Here is an 18523-nt window from a genome sequence, read left to right on the forward strand (position 1 = left end):
ATCCCCCATCGCAGCCACTGTTAGCTTTAGCCCGGACTCCGCTGCAGGGGAAACTCGCCCCGTGTAGAGGCTACCAGGGGGCTGCTACTGACGCTTCCATCTCCCTTCTCTGCGTCAAGGGCTCTTCACCTCCCACCCATGACCCAGGCCTGGGCATCCAGGGGCCAGCAGCCCTAGCGGGTGGCGTGGCTGACGCCCAGGCCTCAGGATCGAAACTCACAAGCCCGGAGCTAAGGGAGCGGCCGGCACATTTGCTCAGACCCACCCACGGGGCCTTGTGCTGGCTCCCCGGAGCCTCCTGCCCTGGCCAGCCTGGCTCCCGGCCCTGCAACGCGCCCCGGGTCTCACGTGTCCTTGGTCCGGGCCCCTGTGCTCCGGCTCGCCCAGCGCCTGTGGGGATTCCAACTGTCGCCCGATGGCTGTTGGAAGGGGCGGGGGAATGGGGAGCAGGCTCCATTGTGAGGCAGCATCTGCCTCCTTCGTCCCTAGGGGCCAGAGAGTGGGACTGCTATAGGGCCATAGACTGGGACCACTGTAGGGTGTCTATACGGTCCTCAGTTTCCCATGGCTGCAGGGTCTATGGCTTGGGACTAAATCAGATCTTCCCCACAGAACACTAGGGGACCCCATTCTGTCAGTGACTACCAACCAAGGGCTGTTCTTTTGGTCCCGTATTTGGGGCCCCACCCCTCTGCCACATCCAGCTAGCCCCTGCCGGGAGCAGGGCCGTGCCAGCAGAGGGCATGGGGGCTGGTGGGGGGCCAGGCTGAGCGGCATATGCTGGAACATGCAGCCCATGACTATTCAGCTCCATTCAGCGGGAGATAGGGGATTCCCGCAACGCCGCCCATAGGCCCCCTGGGGGCATTTTGGCCAGGGGGTGCAATGCCCAGTCCCACCTCTCCCTCTCTGTAAAGCACGGGCTGCGATCCTGCAACAAGTGTTCCCACGGGGCCATTCTGTACAGGGCTTAGTAACCACGGTCGTGCTTTGTACATTACAGAGAGTTAGCCAAGGAGGGGGCTGGGCTGGCTCTTGTTGACTAGAACTCCCAAAATGAAGAAGGAAGGGCTTGTAGTTAAGGGGTGGGACTGGGACTCATGTGACATGGGTTCTGTTCCTGGCTCTGCCACAGATTCCCTGTCCCCTTCCTGTGCCTCAGTTTCCCCATCTGTAAAATGGAGATTGTTCTCCTTTCTTTGTCTCTTTAGAATCTTTGGGGGGCAGGGACTGTTTGTACAGGAGACCTCTGGGTGCTACCATAACACAAACAATAAATAGGCACCCACAAAAAACCGTCTTCCTTTTAGAAATTAACAAGGCAATTGAATTCTAGAAGTATAAGAGTCACCCCTTGGGAGTTTAAGATCATGTGCTGTCCATAATCCCAGGGATGAATTTCATTCCAAAATGAGTAAAGGGAAATCTTTTTTTCCCTCCACAACCCAGCTTTGCTCTTCCCTGAACCTCGTCACTTTCAAACAGCCACTTGCAATAGCCAAGGTAACAACATCTGCATAGAAAGATCATGGATATTTAATTTATACAAATTACAAGACATTGGCAGAAAAAACATTGCCGGGGGCAGAAAACCAATGACACACTGTTGACTTGATCTTTTCTGAACACACACAAGGAGGATGGGGGAAAAGGGACATGAAATATTTCATTAGAATTCAAGTTCATGATGTGCTATATCAGTAAAAGTGCATCGTTTAAGTATTTCTCAGATTGCTGGGCATGTTTAAAGCTGTGGTGAGCACAGAGGGATGACTGGAATTTGTAATTATTCCCCCAAGTCTCTGCTTTCATTAAAAGAAGGGATGGAAGAGCCAGTCTCAAGCTGTTACGGCTGCAAAGAGAACCCTCAGCATGTGAAGTAACTGATGCAGTGACATCTGCCTGAGTTTGCAGAGAGCCTGAATCAGTCACTCTGAAAGGAGGGACCTGCCCTTTTCATTGCAGCTCAGACGCAATGAGAGTACGTTAAAATGTCAACATGGCTCACTGTGTCACAGCTCAAAGCATGTGACAAATGAAAGGAAATACTGTAAGAGCTACGTAAATGATCCTCAGTCAGTGCATGTTTTGGGTAGGGTCTACAATAACATGTGGTAGGGGGCATGTTGGTTTCATTCTCCTCTTTTAGATGTTTAGATTGCCACCTTTAAGCTAATTTCTTGTTGAGCACACAAGAAAAACAGGTCAGATCAAATTTATCATTGAAACATACACAAAAAATGGCATGGAAAAGATACCATCTCCATTTTCACGTAGTCTCATTGGCGTCGTATCCATCTGATTGCTTAGTGCTATTACAGATTAACAGGAAATATTAGTGATTAGTTATTAATAAGAAAAGTTAGGTTTCTCTCGCAGTAAACATCAGGAAGATGCACAGGCAGGAGGAGTTATGGACGGCAGGAGAGGCATTTTGTGTTTCCGGTGGAAATCTTGTTTTTCAGGAGTTTGTACCGATCTGACAATACAGAACCAGGGAAACAGCCATAGCCGCCAGCTAGGAAACAAGAAAACAAAGAGGGAAACAGTTACAAAGAGTTCATAGATTTTAAGATCACAATAGGCCAGGGGTGGCCAACCTGTGGCTCGGGAGCCCCATGCGGCTCTTCAGAAGTTAATACACTGCTCCTTGTCTAGGCCCCGACTCCAGGCCTGGAGCGACAGGTGCCAACTTTCCAATGTGCCAGGGGGTGCTCACTGCTCAACCCCTGGCTCCCCACCCCTTCCCGCCCCCTCCCCTGAGCCTACCCTGATCTTGCTTCTCCCCCCCAGCCTCCTGCACCCCATGAAACAGCTGATTGGAAAGTGCAGGGAGGGAGGGGGGAGGCAGGAGGGGGAGGCGCTGACCGGCGGGGGGCTGCCGGTGGGCGGGAGGTGCCGGGAGCAGGGGGAAGGGAGCTGATGCGGGGCTGCTGGCGTATTACTGTGGCTCTTTGGCAATGTACATTGGTAAATTCTGGCTCCTTCTCAGGCTCAGATTGGCCACCCCTGTAATAAATCATTAGAACTTCTAGTCTGACATCCTGTATAACAGGCCAGAGAATTACCCCTATCTGCACTGCATTGTAAACCCGGGTCTGCAGGACCTGGACTTGTGAACTCTGACACCGCCAAACTGTTCAGGCCAAGGTGCCGAGGGGCACGATCCAAGGAAAGATAACTGCCCCCCATTTTACAGGTGGAGAAACTGAGGCATGGAGCAGGGACGAGTGGGGCTGGGGGAAGTGACTTGCCAGGGATTGCCCAGCAAGGCAGTAGCAGAGCCAGGAACTGAATGAAGTTCTCATGAGTCCTAGACCACAAGTATGCCATGAAAGCATAAAGCGTACCTCGAGCACACCAATTCCTAATGCCACCCCACCAACGATCCTCCCGTTCCTGCTCAGGAAGGTCTGGAACTCCTGCAAGCAGCCCTGGGAGGGGAAAGAGAATCACAGATGCAAAGCGGGCCAGTGATGGGGCCAGTGCGTCTCATCTCGGCACTAATGACAGTCTGTCCCCACAATGGCCCATAGCGGCTCGTTAATTGGGGATGTGATTGTAATATCAAACCTAGGGCTGGATTCTCTGTTGGTGTGAAAAACCAACGGCAGTTCCACAACCTGTCCCTGGGAAAGTTTCTTCTTAGGCCAGGCCTTATACTAGACAGATTTACTGATAGAGCTATGCAGCTCTATCAGCAAACCCTCCGAATGGAGATGCAGCATCTACTGGCGGAAGAGTTCAGAGAGGTGACCAAAGAGCAAGCCAGGCAATTCCTTCGTCTTGGAATCTCAATCCAACCAGTTTCCCCGGGAGCAACTCTGCCTCAGGAACTGGCTAATCAGAGCCCGAGGCAGACAGCAAACTCTACCCAGAGCCTTGCTAACCCAAAACTAAGAACACAGAATTTCTTCCCAAGACTGAAAACTTGCTCAGAACGCTAAAAAATAAGAAGAATTTGGAAGACTGTGTATGTCAGCGCCACATTCACTAACAACTCATAGCCTGTCTCCTATGGCAAATACCTTGCTATGGTCTTTTCCTTACCTTCTTGGTGCTGTCCAGTTCAGATTCCGGGCACTCCCGCTTGGGCGGCAGGCAGCAGCCTGTGGGATAAGTCTGGCTGTGCGTTTGGTAGAAGTAGGAGCTGTTGAAATCCTTGTAGTTGTTGAAGCCACAGCACTTCAGCTAGAACGAGAACACCAGTTGATTTACAGCCACAGCCACATTTTAGATTCACGTCCAGGACGGTTTGACTGGGGGGAGGATGTGGCCGTTTAAGAAGGCAGTGTTGTAAAAACCTTGCCCTGCCCTGAAAGTGAATCACATAGGCTTAATCGCTAACGGAAGTGGGTGGCTTTGCATTTAAAGTGCTTGGCTGGGACACAGGAGATCTACATTCAATTTCTAGAGTCCCTAGGCAAGATTCTGTGCCTCAGTTTCCCCCATCTGGAAAATGCAGCTAATGATCCTTCCAGCTCCCCCGTGGGCCAGCTTAGACTATCCAGAGCACTAAAGCCCTCCAGCCGGACCCCTAGGAGTGATGTAAGAGCTGCCTCTGCAGGTGCTTAATTTCAAGCATGTGCTCAAGTCCCACTGGCCTTCCAGCATGGAGATTCCCCCTCCCCCACACACACACACTGCTGGGGGAATTCCCCTTGCCCGCCATGCATCAGCTGGCCAAATCCATCTCTTCCAGAGGGAATGCCGAAATGCGCCACTGCTCACCTCCTTCATGGTTGTGTCCCAAATTGCAGTCAAGTCGTCCTGCCTCCCGTAATCCTCTCGTAAGGTTTTCACAGCCCAGGTTTTCAGGTGCTCAATGAATATATCAGCCTGGAACCCAGAGACACACACAGATTGGCACCTTGTCTTGTCTTTCAGGAGCTGTTTGGTTTTTCATTTATTGAGCTTAGCAGACAAATGAAACAACCTCCCAGTGCAACGAGCCAGGCATTTAAATGACTGCACCAGCCCTCGGGAGACACATGGCAGATCTAGTGTTTTATACCTTTATCTTCTATTTGTTTAACCCGGGGACGGCCAGCCTGGATCAGACCAATGGTCCATCTAAGGCAATATCCCATCTCTGACAGTGGTCAAAGTCACATCCTTCAGAGGAAGGAATAGGATTAATTTCCTTTCCAGGACCATTTATTTGCATTAACTATCACAACTCTACTTCTAGTACGTATGTAATCTTCCAACCTCTCTCTGAATTTTGCTATGTTCTCAGCCTAAGCACCATCCAGCAGCAGTGAGTTCCACAGATGAATAGCACGTTGTGTGAAAAAATATTTCTGTCAATCAACCCTGAGGTTGACACCTTTCAGTTCCAGTCAGCATCCCCTTGATCTTGTGCTTTGACGGGGGTTTTAAATGTTGACCCAGAGAAAGTCATGAGGATTGGAGTTGAACAAATTGTTATTATTTTGGGGGGGTGCAAAATGCTTGTTGGCCAAAAATGCAGGTTTAGTTGAATTTTCTGCATAGTTTCGGCCAAAAAAAGGGGGGAGGGGTTTCTCCTAAACAGTCAAAACATTTCATTTCTAAATTTAGTTAGATTTAACGAAAAATTCCAAACAAACCCCAAAAGGGTAAAAAGAAACCATCGAGAAACTAAACAAACCCAGGGATGTTAGAGGGGGTGGGATCTGAGTTACGACAGAGAATTCTTTCCTCGGTATCTGGCTGGTGAATCTTGCCCACATGCTCAGGGTTCAGCTGATCGCCATATTTGGGGTCGGGAAGGAATTTTCCTCCAGGGCAGATTGGATGAGGCCCTGGGGGTTTTTCGCCTTCCTCTGCAGCATGGGGCGCGGGTCACTTGCTGGAGGATTCTCTGCACCGTGAAGTCTTTAAACCACGATTTGAGGACTTCAATAGCTCAGACATAGGTGAGAGGTTTATTGCAGGAGTGGGTGGGTGAGATTCTGTGGCCTGCGTGGTGCAGGAGGTCGGACTAGATGATCATAATGGTCCCGTCTGACCTTAGTGTCCATGAATCTATAACAATTTTTTTTTCAGTTTTTCGTTTTGGCAAGAAAAAAAATGAAAGTTTGGGGTCAACCTGAAATATTTTTGAAAACAATTCCAGTTCAGCCACTGAACCAAATACTCAGTCGCTCACTCAGCTGTCTCTAGGCTCTAGGCATTGTTATTTACCCTGTTATTTACAACATCTAGGGAGACAAGCCTAGGCCAGGGCCCCGGGGGTGCTGCAGGAGAGAACCCAGGAATCCTGACTCCCATGACTTTCCACCTCCCTTAGCAGAATCCCCCTAGGTCCTGTTTTAAGAGGCGGAGGAGAGCCGTCAAACAGTTCCCAGCCTGTGGGGCTCTGACTCAGACACCAGAAGCTGGGAGTGGAGCACAGCGGTGGCTCACTGAACGGCTCTGTTCCATACACTCCCCTGATGCTCTGGTACAGGGCAGTGGTGGAGACAGGATCCTGGGCTGGATGGACTCGGGTCTGACCCAGGCTGGCAGCTCGAATGTTCTCAAAGCCCAGCCTTGAACTTACCATAGAAGAGAAGGCGAGGACTACGACAGCCCCCGTGACCTCAGCGATGAAGAGAATCAGGATAATGACAAAGAACTGGAGACAGAGAGAGACCGAGATCAAAAGCCGCCCGTACCGGCACAGAGACCTTTGCAGGAGCCATCCCTGGGGGCTGGAGAAAAGGGTCCCCTGGCAAGGTGTGGCAGCCCCAGGCGGTCATAGTCAGAAATAGACCAACACAGCCAAGGGCCAGATTTGGGTATTTAGGCACCTGAAGATGCAGAGCCAATGGGAATTAGGTACCCAACTCACAGAGGCACCTTTTACATTCCAGTAGGCGCCTGTTTTATTAAAGCGCTCGTCAATGCAGCTGACAAAGGTCTAACAAGGTCCAGCAGCTGGAAGTCGAAGCTAGACTCATTCAGGCTGGAAATAAGGGGCACGTTATTAACCGCGAGGGTAATTAACCATTCAAACAAGTTTCAAAGGGCTAAGGCAGCTTCTCCCTCGCTGGCAGTGTTCAAATCAAGACAGGATGTTTTTCTAAAAGATCTGCTCTCACTTAAACAGGAATTGAGTCGGGAAGGGTCAATCGGCCTGTGTTATACAGGAGGTCAGGCTGAGGGATCACAATGGTCCCTTCGGGCTTTAGCATCTAGGAATCTGCTTCTGAACTACCTTGTAAATCTGGCTTCCAGCCCCTAGGGGAGACAACGAGTTGTTCGGTGTTAGCTACAGAGGGACCGACTTTTGGATAGTCTTAGAAGAATCTGAGCTCAGAGCTAGCTGGGAAATTATATTTTTCCCCTGGAAATTTTGACAAAATTTTGTACATTTTCATCAAATGTTTCTTAGAATTTTTCAGATTTTCATCCACCTCCTTCCCACAAAAAGTTCTGGTATTTTTCTATCAAAACCTGAAATTTCTCAAAGCCACAAAATGCCGTTGCTGAAAACCAGTTCTCCCTCCCCCCGCTGCTTTTCAGGGGTTGGGGATTTTTTTGGCAGAAACCTGAACATTTCCAGCAACAGTGGGAATTTTGGGGGTGAAAATGTCCCAAAAAAGCCTTTAGAGGGAAATTTTCCCACTTCCTAACCTGGAGAGGCGGCAGGGGTGGGGCAGAGCTGGAAAAATCATTTTGTGGGAAATATCTCGCACGTTTCCACGGTGGGACTCAAGCCCAGGCCTGCCGAGGGGTCAGCCACCACCTCCTCGCGCTGTCATAGCCCGCCCGCCCGCCCGCCCGCAATCCACCGAGGGTGCACGCCGTCGGACGGTCTGCCCCGGGAGAGCCAGCTGACCGGTGGTTTAACAATCCCTGATTGGCTCCTTGATCCTCCGTAAGCCCCTGGGCATCCCAGGAGGCGCCCAGAGGATAACAGTGTGACCAGCTTCCACGACTGCGCTGCTTCTCTGTCTCTGAACAACCGGCATTGACGTTGGCTCTGACCTGTCTCCCGCTCAACCCCGGAACCCCAGTGCTGACCCTGATACCTGGCGCTGGCCCTTGGCCTGGACTCCATCTCTGGCTCTGCCCCTCAGCTTGACTCAAGACTCAGACCCTGGGTTTGCCGTTCAGCTTCTCTGACCCCGGGCTTTGGTTCCTGGCTCCTGCCTCTCCACCTTCCTACCGTCACCCAGGATTCGGACAAAGGTTCAAAACAGAACCAGTTTTGCAGAAGTTGCCATGACCTGCACCCCCATCGTAGGTAGGGGAAACTGAGGCACACAGCGGTGCTTTGCCCAGGGTCACTCCGGGAGTCTGGGGCAAAGCCAGAATCTGAAACAAAATGTACTGTGTCCTAGCCAACCCCCTTAATGATCCCTCTAGCCAGGAGCACTTCGACTCTGCACAAAGGTAGGTCTGGCTGCTATCCCCACTGCGTACTGGGGAGAATGAAGCACAGAGGGGAGGCAGCTGGCCTGAGGTCCCAGAGACTCCTGTATCCCAGTCCAGTGCTCTGTCCGTTAGCCCCCAACCCTTCCCCATGGTGCTGCAGCCCCTACCAGCAGCAGCATGCACTTGCTCTCCTTCATGGCCCCGCAGCAGCCCAGAAAGCCCATGAGCAGCAGGAAGGTGCCAACAGCGATGCACAGGTACCCCACGTTGATCAGCTGCATCAGCTGGGGTGCAGCGGCCCCCAGAATCTGCACGAAGGAGCCTCCATCCACCTTCATCCAGATGCCAATGCCCAGCACGGCCAGCCCGCCCAGCTGGGGGAGAGAGGCTGGTAAGCAGTGAGCGGCCTCCCTTCATTCCTCACCATGGGAATCATAGAATATCAGGGTTGGAAGGGACCTCAGGAGGTCATCTAGTCCAACCCCCTGCTCAAAGCAGGACCAATCCCCAACTAAATCATCCCAGCCAGGGCTTTGTCAAGTCTGACCTTAAAAATATCTAAGGAAGGAGATTCCACCACCTCCCTAGGTAACGCATTCCAGTGCTTCACCGCCCTCCTAGTGAAAAAGTTTTCCCTAAAGGGCCCTGCGGGGCCACATTCTGCGCAAGGCTCCTTTCTCGGGCTGCACTGCAGCTCCCAGGGTTACCCCCAGCCTGCAGGGCCTTCTCTTCTCCTTCCACACGGGATCAGAGCCCCCAGCCCACCAGCTGCGGTTTTGCCTACTCACAAATATAACGCCATTGAACACAAACATCATCATCTTCAGGAATGAGAAGCAGCCCATCTTCCAGCACCTACATGGAGAGGAGAAGGGGGCTGTAAAGACGTGGGGTTCAGCATGGCCCCGCTCAGTCGCAATGGGGGGCTGTGCAGCGCCCGGCACTACAGGGCCCCCCCTGACTCGGTGTGAATCTCTCGGAACTACCATAATACACACAATAAATAAGGTGATAGCTCCGACCCTGCAAAGCCTTCTCAGGCCCAGACTTGTCCAAACTGCCTGAGATAAGAAGTGTGATGTAGAGGGGTGAGGCAGACCACACAGGGGACAGAGAGGATGTGGGTGTTTTCCACTGTTTACAGTGTTCCCAACTCTCACTATATTTGGGCTTTTTCTTAAAGTCCCAGCCACTGGAGTCAGGTGATTTTATGAAACTCACAGTTTTCATTTAAAGAAAAAAGAAAAGAAAAATAAAGCAACTTTCTAGCTCTCCCAGCTGCAGAGAGAAGCTTGTAGATGTGATCCCCAAAGACTCAACAAATAGAAGGCATAGAAACAGATCCCCAGAAAATTGATTTAAAAAAAAACAGCTCATGATTTATGCAAGGCCACAGTGACGGTTTCTGAACGGTCAGGGCTAGCAGCGTTCCAGACACTGATATGAAATAACTTCCCCACCCAGCCAGGTTGCAGTGTAGCTCACACCTTGTTTGAAGCTTCCAATTTATAAGGCATCTATAAAAGATGAAAACCTGGTGGTTAGACGTTTTCATAAATAGTCCATCAATTGTCAAACCACTGATCTCGCTTATAACCAGGGCTTATAACTGTCTCAAACATCATCCCCCAAGGATCTTACCTACTGCCAGCAAGAGCCTCCAGGAGCTCAAGCCTTTTAGCTAAACAAAGCAGAGGGTGATGGGTGCCTCGATCACAGTCTGTAAGTACCTACATGGGGACAAATATCTGACCATAGGGGGCTCTTCGATCTAGCAGCCAAAAAAGGTCTAACAAAAGCCAATGGCTGGAAGTTGAAGCTAGACCAATTCTGACTGGCAATAAAGTGCAAATTTGTACCGGTGAGAGTAATTACACACCAGACCAGCTTCCCATGGATCCTGGTGGATTGTAAGCATTGGCAGTTTTTAAATCAAGATGGGTGTTTGTCTCAAGTCTGAACGGATTGAGGGAATCCCCAGGGCCTGTGTTCTCCAGGAGGTCAGACCAGAAGATCACAATGGTCCTTTCTGGCCTGGGGATCTAGGAAGCTGTGAACACGGATCACATGAGCTGCTCATGGCTGTAATAGGCTCAGAACGTTGGTGCATCATGTGTTAACCCTTTGCAAACCACTGAATGCGCAACCGCGGTAAAAAGCAGAGAGGGATTCACTTTCCCCACGGAGCAGGAGTAAAGTAACATAAAGGCGGTTGCTAGGTTTTAAAGCCAGAAGGGACCATTGATGGACCCTTGACCATTGACCAATACCTCACTCTTACATAGTTTCTTCCATCGTAGATTGCAAAGCGCTCCTCAAAAGGAGGCCACTCTCATTAGCTCCATTATGCAGCTGGGGAAACTGAGGCAGGGAAGTGACAGGCCAGGTGCTGAGTGGGTAACAGAACCCCAGTCTGCAGAGTGCTGGTCTTTTGCTCTGGGCACTGGGCCCTGCTCCCTCTGACCTCCTCTGGCACTGACTCCTAGAAACTCATTCAACAATGCCTGCATCAAGCCCGTCACATCCCACTGAGCTAGATTTGGAAGGACATCCGGTCTTGACTGACAGCGGGCATGTGATGGAGAATCTGCCCTGGCCCTGAGGTGGCTGCTCCAATGGTTAATTCCCCTCACGGTTCAAAATCTGCCCCTTCTTTCCCATCTGAATTGTCCAGTTTTGGCTCCAGCCGCAGGGTCTCGTTCGGCCACGATGGGAGAGCTATCTGCTCTCGGTCCTTTCCTCCTGCCATGGCTCCTTGGCACTGGGTCAAGTCACGGGGTGCCCCGTGCTGGGCCAGCAAGGACCATTGCTCTGTAGCTCCTCACTGCTTCAGGAGCTGGGCTGGTTCCCAAGCGGTGCCTTCCCCGAAATGTGGAAGCTATAAAAGAGGCAGCTGGGCCTGGATAAGCAAGTCACTGAGCCAGGAAAAGGGGGTGGGAAGATCTCAGGGTGACGCGTCTCAGTGAATCCGCGGCTAGTTCAGTGGTGCTCGGCCTTCCCTCCCATCTAGCCCCGAAGACTCTGCACAACCTGTTGGGGGTCGTGCCACCCCAGCCCACGCTCTAGATACTGGAAGGGGGTGAGTCAGGGTGAGCCTAGGAACAGGGGCTTCTGAGCCTTGCAGACTCATCACATCTAATAAGCACTCAGCGCACTGCTCCCGCGCAGGACTGACCGGATCAGACTGGAGCAGGGCCTCGCCCGTCTCCCAGCAGCGATAGGACAACCTGCCCTGAGGCTACAGGCTCCCCCTGCACCTCCTCCCTCCACCACTGCTCCCTAAGGCCAACTCCCTGCACCTCCTCCCTGCACCACCACTCCCTAAGGCCACCTCTGCAGCATCGTCTCCTAGCCCCTTGTTTCCCTGCAGCTGAAGCTGTTGCCTAGCAGCAGCCAATGGGCTGGGATCCGCCTGCACCCCTTTATCCTGGGGGTTCCACGAACAGCAGCCTCCCACTAGGAGAGCTCGGGGGCCTCAGGGTGGGGCCCTGAAACCTGTCCAGCAGGGAATCCAAAGGGTTCAGCCCGACTCCCTGTTCAGAAGGGCTCAGCCAGGAGGCACCTTCCTTGTGATGTGTGTGGTCTGCAGGGCTGGGATTGCAGGGGGCTGCAGGCTGGAGTTGAGGGGCAGCAGCAGAGCCATGTGGGTGCTGATGGCTGGTGCTGAAGCTCCATCTACAGCTGGAGCCCGGTGCCCTGCTGGCGAGATCCGGGTTCAAAGCAGGCAAAGAAACGCAGGCAAGTCACGCCTGCCCTGTGACTCAGTTTCCCCATCTGTGAAATGGGGGTAACCCTCACTTGGTGGTGGGGTACGGATAAATCCATTGTCCACAGTGCCAGAGAATCAGGATTGAGGGGCACTGGCAGAGCTGGGGGAGCCCAGGGTGGGGTTGGGATAGCAGGGGCTGCAGGTCGGGATTGAGGGGCACTGGCAGAGCTGGGGGGAGCCCAGGGCGGGGATGGGATAGCAGGGGCTGCAGGTCGGGATTGAGGGTCACCGGCAGAGCTGCGTGTTGGGAACTACACATCTATGACAGAAGACTACAGAGACCCAGCATTTTAGCAAACTGGGTCAGATTTCAGGTTTGCGAGCTGGACTTTTGCAACAAGCCTGAATCTCCCGGGGCCAAATCCTCTGCTGGGCACGACTCCGTTGATTTCCGCAGAGCGACAGCAAAGGGCCTGGCCTCCTTTGGCTATACACACAAGAGAAATGCGGATATTGGACATGCAAAAAGCTCTTACCTCTTGGAGGGGTGGCTGGGAAGTTTGCTCTGTGTGTGTGTGTGTGCGGGGTGTGTGTGTGCAGGTGAGTGTCCTGATGTGTGTGTGGGCGAGTGAGTGTGCGTGTGGGTGAGTCTGCTGAGGTGTGTGGTGGTGTGTGTCTCCTTTCCACAGGGTGTGTATGCGGGTGAGTGTGCGGGGGGTGTGTGGGTGGGTGTGTGGGTGCCGGTGTGTGTCTCCTTTCCACAGGGTGTGTATGCGGGTGAGTGTGCGGGGGGGGTGCGGGTGAGTGTGCGGGGCTGTGCGGGTGAGTGTGCGGGTGAGTGTGCGGGGGTGTGGGTGCCGGTGGGTGTCTCCTTTCCACAGGGTGTGGCTCCCCACCTGCCACACAACAGCGAGCGGCGGCTCCGGGGTTTGATCTCCGCTCTCTGCTCTGGAGTTGTGCCTGCTTCTGGGACTTCATCGCCCTCCCCACCTGAGCCCGCCTGAGCTCCCAGCGGGGCAGGGGGAGGGGAGTGCAGGCAGCGGGCTTGTACACTCGCAGCTTTAACGCTTCGCTTCCCGCGGCGAGGGCCGAGCTTTCGGCGGTGCTCTGGGCCCAGCCGGCCGTTGGCCCAGGGGAACGTGGGATGGAGTTCCCTCGAGCCCCCGGGGAGCGCAGGCATTCAGGGGAGGTTACCCTGAGTCACTGGGACTTGGGAAGAGGAGCTGTGGAAAATCCCACCTGTTATAATCTGTGTTATGATAACACCGCTAGGGCCTGGCTGAGATTGGGGCTCCCTGGTGCCAGGTGCCGCCCAGACCCCGACCGAGATCAGGGCCCCGTCATGCCGGGCGCTGCCCAGACCCCGACCGAGATCAGGGCCCCGTCGTGCCGGGCGCTGCCCAGACCCCGACCGAGATCAGAGCTCCCTGGTGCCGGGTGCCGCCCAGACCCCAGCCCAGACCAGGGCCCCGTCGCGGTGGGCGCTGCACAGCCACAGAGAGAGAGGCAGCCCCTGCTCTGAAGAGCTCACAGTCTGAAGAGACAAAAGGTGGGAGGAAGGATTATTCTTCCCACTTTACAGATGGGGAAACTGAGGCCCAGAGAGGGTAAGGCAGTAGTTTTAAACGGTGACTCATGACTGTGGGATTGCTCCTCTGGAGACCTGTCAAAGGGCCTGAATTTCCTTTCAGTGCAGTAAAGGAATCTACCTACGTACTCAGAGAGACAAGGGGGGTGAGGACCTTTTACTGGACCAACTGCTGTTGGTGAAAGAGACAAGCTTTCGAGCTACACAGAGCTCTTCTTCAGATGGATCTGTCTATCCCCGTACACCCCCTCCGTCTGCCTGTCTGTCTATCCCCATACACCCCCTCCGTCTGCCTGTCTGTCTATCCCCATACACCCCCTCCGTCTGCCTGTCTGTCTATCCCCATACACCCCCTCCGTCTGCCTGTCTGTCTATCCCCATATACCCCCTCCGTCTGCCTGTCCGTCTGAACATGCATCACTGTCGTGTCTGGGGCTGGATCCTGGCCCGCTGTGAATCAGAGCAGAGCTATTGACTGAATTGGCATGAGGCTGATTTACCCCAGTAGGGGATCAGGCCCCCAGAACACAGCCAGACCCGGCTATAATGTTGTTGCCGCCCTGTCCTGAGTTCTCTTGCATCCACTGGGCTCTTGGTTTAGCAAGAACATTCAAAGCCAGAGTTGTAAATGAAGGCGATTGGAAGGGTTATAAAGCCTGATGCTTCAGGGCCTGAGCAGACCTTTGGCGGGGAGCGGTCAGGAAGGAGCTGTCCCCGCTGGCTGGATGTCCCATCTCTGCCTTCTGCAGCAGGGTGTCTCGGAGCAATTGTTCCTGGCCCCGTTCAGAGACGGGCCCCTGCTCTGACTGTGCAGCTGAAACAGCTCCGGGAAGCCTGTAAACATTGACCTGAATCAGGGCAGAGGCCTCTGCAGCTGTCAGCGACTGCACGGCTCAGGAGGGACGGATGTGGGGCCGCTGCTCGCTGGAGCGGGGGAAAATCTCACCCCAAGCTTGGCAAACACACCCTGGCGGTTCATGCGGCTGTTCTGCAAAGCCTCACTAGAGGGCGATGTTTCTCCATCTCCCCGCCGGGCTCGGGCCAGGGCCTTGGAAAGCCAGTGCCCGGCGGAGGGAGGTCGGCAGGGGCCTTGCTGTACCCCAGTGCACCGCTGTGCGTTACCCCCCCCCCACCACCATCCCGGCCCTGTTTGCCCCTTGTCGTGGCTCGGTTACAGCCCAACAGCCATCTCCATTCCCGGGGCCAGCCCGGGCCAGGTCCCGCTGGCTGACTGGCCCACCTGTGATCTAGCCAGAGCTCCTGGAGAGCCCAGGCCGTCCCGTTGCACCCAGGTGCCCCTGTGCTGGGCCCAGCCGCTTGCGTTCGGCTAAAGCATCTTCCAGGCAGGCAGCGAGGCTGCATGGGAAGTCACGGGGAGCCAGAGAATCCACCACTTCTCTGGGGAGTTCCCCCCCCAACCCCCCCCCACCGTGCTTACTCCCCCGCCCCTGATAAACTTTGTGCCTTATTTCCAGCTGGATTGTGTCCGTCTTCAGCCACCAATATCCCACCGTCAAGAGAATTAGGGTCCTCCCGTTCAGCGCTGTGGATCAGATTTATTGGGCCAGATCCTCAGCTGGTGTCAATCCATGGGGCTCAGGCGATTGACACCAGCTCAGGATCTGGCCCCGGGTTAATAGAAATAATTTCAGGATTGGGGGGAAAAAAAAGTTTGAAAAGAGCTTTTGGTTTGGCTGGAGAATCCGCCCGCCTGCAGCTGCCCGGGGTCCCGAAGGAACGTCTCCTGTCATGATCCTTTGTCTGAAGCAGCTGGCACTGGCCGAGGCGGGACACCGGGCTCGATGGGCCCCCCCGGGCTGAGCCACTGTAACTAACCCTGTTGGTAGCTAATTCAATCTGCTCTGTGCAAATGTTCGTTCCTATTGTAATCGAATCTAAGGCAAGCTAATTTGATCCCATCTGATCTATAGGTCTGCCTGTTTCTATTTCTAATTGAATCTTACCCCATCTGTAGAGAGGGAATGACTAAACCAGGGCAATTATCGACTGGTCTACCCCCTATCCCTCCTTAGTCGTCTCTGTTCCAAGCTGAACTGTTCCAGCCTTTGTAATTGCCTCACACAGCAGCTGTTCCACCCCCCATCACCCCCCCCATCACCCCCCCAGCACTCACTGCTTAGGGCACCCACAGCTGTTCCACCCCCCCCATCACCCCCCCACCCCATCACTTGTTGCCCTTCACGGCACTTTTCCCGGTTCTCATATATCTAGTTTGAGCTGGTGTGACCAGAGCTGCGGGCCGCATTCGAGATGCTGGGTGACCTTGGGCACATCCCCTGCCTTCTGTGTGCCTCAGTTTCCCCTCCCGCCCTTTGTCTCTTTAGACTGTGAGCTAATTGGGGCAGGGACTGTCTCTCAATGTTTGTCAGTGCAGCACAGTGGGGCGGTGATCTCGGATGGGGTCTGGGCAGTGCTGGCCCCCTGCACTATCCTACTGTACAGCTGATAATAGGCCGACCCACCAGCCCCACAGAATAAATGACACCCAGCCCCACTCCTTGCACGGGAGGGTGAGGAGTCGGATCTCCCGAAAGTGCGGGGGAGGGACTCCCTGTAGGGTCATTGGTATTTCTATAGGGGAAAGGGCCCCGGGCAGGAGGAGTCTCCCTCTTGATGGGATTTCTCTAGGGGAAAAGGTCTCTCTGCCTTTACAGCTGCATTTCTGTAGGGGATGCCGCTGTTTAAAGGTGTCTTTTATAAAAGCACTGTTTATATGGGGGGGGGTGTCTCACTGGAGGGGGAAAGTCTGTCTATAGGTGCCCTATAAGGGCCCGTGTAGCGGAAGGGTCTCTCTCTGAGGGCTCTCTGGGGGGGAAGTGGTCTCTCCACGGAGTTCGTCACGGGACCTCTCCGTCTTTAGGGGCGCATTTCTGTAGGGGATTCTGCCTATAGCGCTCGGCTTACGAGGGCTGAGTCCACACAGGGCTCTCCCTCAACGTGTAGCGGGAAGCGTCCCTGGGGGGTCTCTGGGGGTCTCGCTATAGGGTCCCCGCCCGGGGCCGGGCTGTCTCCGGGCGCTCTATAGGGTCTCCATAGGGGACGCTGCCCCTACAGGGCTCCGGCCGGCAGGTGGCGGCGCGGTCCCGGCGCCCGGACCCGGAAGGGGCCGCCCCCGGCTCGGCCCCGCCTGCCCAGCCCGGCCCGGGGCGCCCAGCGCGGAGCGGAGCCGGCGGCGGCGGCGGCGGCGGGACGGAGCCACATGGCGGCCCCGGAGCGACGGGCCTTCGCCCAGCGCATCAGCCGGTGAGAGACCCGGCGGCCCCCCCGGGCACCCAGCGTCCCCCCCCCGGGCACCCAGCGCGCCCCCCCCGGGCACCCAGCGCGTCCCCCCCAGCGCCCCCCCCGGGCACCCAGCGCCCCCCCCGGGCACCCAGCGCGCCCCCCCCGGCACCCAGCGCGTCCCCCCAGCGTGTCCCCCCCAGCGCCACCGCCCCCCCAGGCACCCAGCATGTCCCCCCTGCGCCCCACCAGGGCACCCACCACTCTGGGCACTGAGCGCCCCACCCAGCACCCCTCCGAGGGCACCCAGCACCCACCCAGAGTCCAGCCCCTCCAGCCTACTTGCCCAAGGGCACCCACCCACCCCTGCCTGAGAGCACCCAGTCCCTACCCAGCCCACCCCAAGGGCACCCAGCGCCCTTGCCCTAGGCAGCCCCTCTGGGGCCCCCAGCACTCACTGCTTAGGGCGTCCAGCACCCAGCACCCACCCAGTGAAGGCACCCAAGGCACCCACTGCCCAGAACACCCACTTCCCAGCCCCATGGTACCCAGTCCCCAACCCACAGTGCCAGCGGTACTCCCCTACTGCCCCCTGTACCTACCCCATGGGCACCCCAGTCTGTGCACCTCCTCCCATCCCTGTGTATCTCCCTCTGCATCCTGTGGGCCCCCCTAAGCCCACGGTGCCCCCACTCCCAGCCCCGATCCTCCCCATGGCAAGCTAATGGGCAGCCACCCCTATTCCTGACCCCACAGGCCCCTGTGGGGCACCCCCCATTTTCCATCCACCCACGAACACCCCCAGCCCGGATCCCTCCCCTGTGGGGCACCTCTGAGCCCCACAGCTCCCTCTGCACTGGGGGCGCCATGTCCCCATCCCGTCTGACAGCCAATAGCCTGATGCTCCCCAAAACCTGCTTCCACCTCCCAGCAGAGCCCCCTCCTGCCAGGCGTAGGCTGAACAGGCTGGGGGGGTCCCCAGGATGTGCACTTGGGGAAGGGGATAGAATCCTGAGCAGCTTCCTAGCACGGCCTTGGTGGGGTGGGTCTCTGGGGGAGGAATCCTGTGCCCTGTGGGGTCCCAGCTGGCATCTCCCCTTCCCCCCCTAGGTGGGCGTGTGAGCCAACCACCCCTCCTGCCTTTGCCGGATGGGAACATCCCCCGCACTCACCTCTTTCTAAAGATGTGGGATTGGGCGCCGATGGGGCTGAGAACTGGAGTCTCCCCACCCCCCCCACCCCCCAAATGTGAGCTGAGCCCCGGCCCCAGAAGATGGCGGGGCAGCCAGGTATCCCCGCTCTCCCCTTGTAAGGCGCATGGGTGACTTCTTGCACGTGCTTGTGCCGGGCGTGTCCCGTCGTGAAATGCTGGAGCTGTGCGGGGCCGGGTCGGCGTCCGAGACGCCAGGCTGCCTGTGGTGCGGGAGGCCTGGTGTGTTTCAGGAGGGTGCCCCGTGGCGAGGTGGGTTTTACCACCCCAGCGTTCGTGGCTGTGCTTTTAGCAGCTCGCCGTCGCCCCACAACCTTGGCACGGCTGCAGCCTCGTGTAGACGCTGCTGTGAGAGGGTGACCGTAGCGGGTGCTGGTCCCCCCTTCGGGGAGCCTAGTGCAGACGGGCTGAGATGATCGCCGGTGGGAAG

General features: G+C 55.6%; 2 protein-coding genes across 12 annotated transcripts in view; one reads left to right on the forward strand and one right to left on the reverse strand.

Annotated features, from left to right (window-relative positions):
* Positions 1–1528: 1528 nt before the first annotated feature.
* On the reverse strand, positions 1529–14465 carry LOC140900791 (tetraspanin-1-like). Of its 4 annotated transcripts, none has more exons than XM_073318618.1 (9): positions 14325–14465; positions 9834–9863; positions 9135–9201; positions 8514–8720; positions 6527–6601; positions 4732–4839; positions 4051–4191; positions 3351–3434; positions 1529–2518 (listed from the first exon to the last, which is right to left on the reverse strand). In XM_073318618.1, exons 1-9 carry the CDS (start codon positions 14375–14377, stop codon positions 2462–2464), a joined length of 822 nt encoding a protein of 273 aa, XP_073174719.1. In that variant the 5' UTR covers positions 14378–14465; the 3' UTR covers positions 1529–2461. The 4 variants fall into 4 exon arrangements, with proteins under 4 accessions (XP_073174719.1, XP_073174722.1, XP_073174720.1 ...); XM_073318621.1 differs by lacking the exon at positions 14325–14465 and adding an exon at positions 12592–12731; XM_073318619.1 differs by lacking the exon at positions 9834–9863.
* Positions 14466–16812: 2347 nt separating this feature from the next.
* Positions 16813–18523, forward strand: part of DOCK6 (dedicator of cytokinesis 6) — a 58292-nt gene continuing 56581 nt past the window's right edge. For all 8 annotated transcript variants that reach the window (XR_012155688.1, XM_073318253.1, XM_073318254.1 and 5 more), the window contains exon 1: positions 16813–16907. Coding sequence is in view for 7 of the 8 variants with exons in the window: in XM_073318253.1 (XP_073174354.1) it covers positions 16864–16907 (44 nt within the window). In the remaining variant the exon portion in view is untranslated. The remainder of the gene's footprint in view (positions 16908–18523) is intronic.

Source organism: Lepidochelys kempii, chromosome 20, assembly GCF_965140265.1.
Source record: "Lepidochelys kempii isolate rLepKem1 chromosome 20, rLepKem1.hap2, whole genome shotgun sequence".
Classification (NCBI taxonomy): Eukaryota; Metazoa; Chordata; order Testudines; family Cheloniidae; genus Lepidochelys; species Lepidochelys kempii.

What these genes read in the sequence shown, in the direction of transcription:
- LOC140900791 (XM_073318618.1), bottom strand. Translation starts at nt 14,377, where the DNA reads ATGGGACATCCAGCCAGCGGGGACAGCTCCTTCCTGACCGCTCCCCGC. An exon ending in AATTGGAAGCTTCAAACAAG is followed by an intron (nt 9,202 to 9,833) that starts GTGTGAGCTACA and finishes CTCTCCATGTAG; the next exon opens with GTGCTGGAAGATGGGCTGCT. An exon ending in GCAAGTGCATGCTGCTGCTG is followed by an intron (nt 6,602 to 8,513) that starts GTAGGGGCTGCA and finishes CTCTGTCTCCAG; the next exon opens with TTCTTTGTCATTATCCTGAT.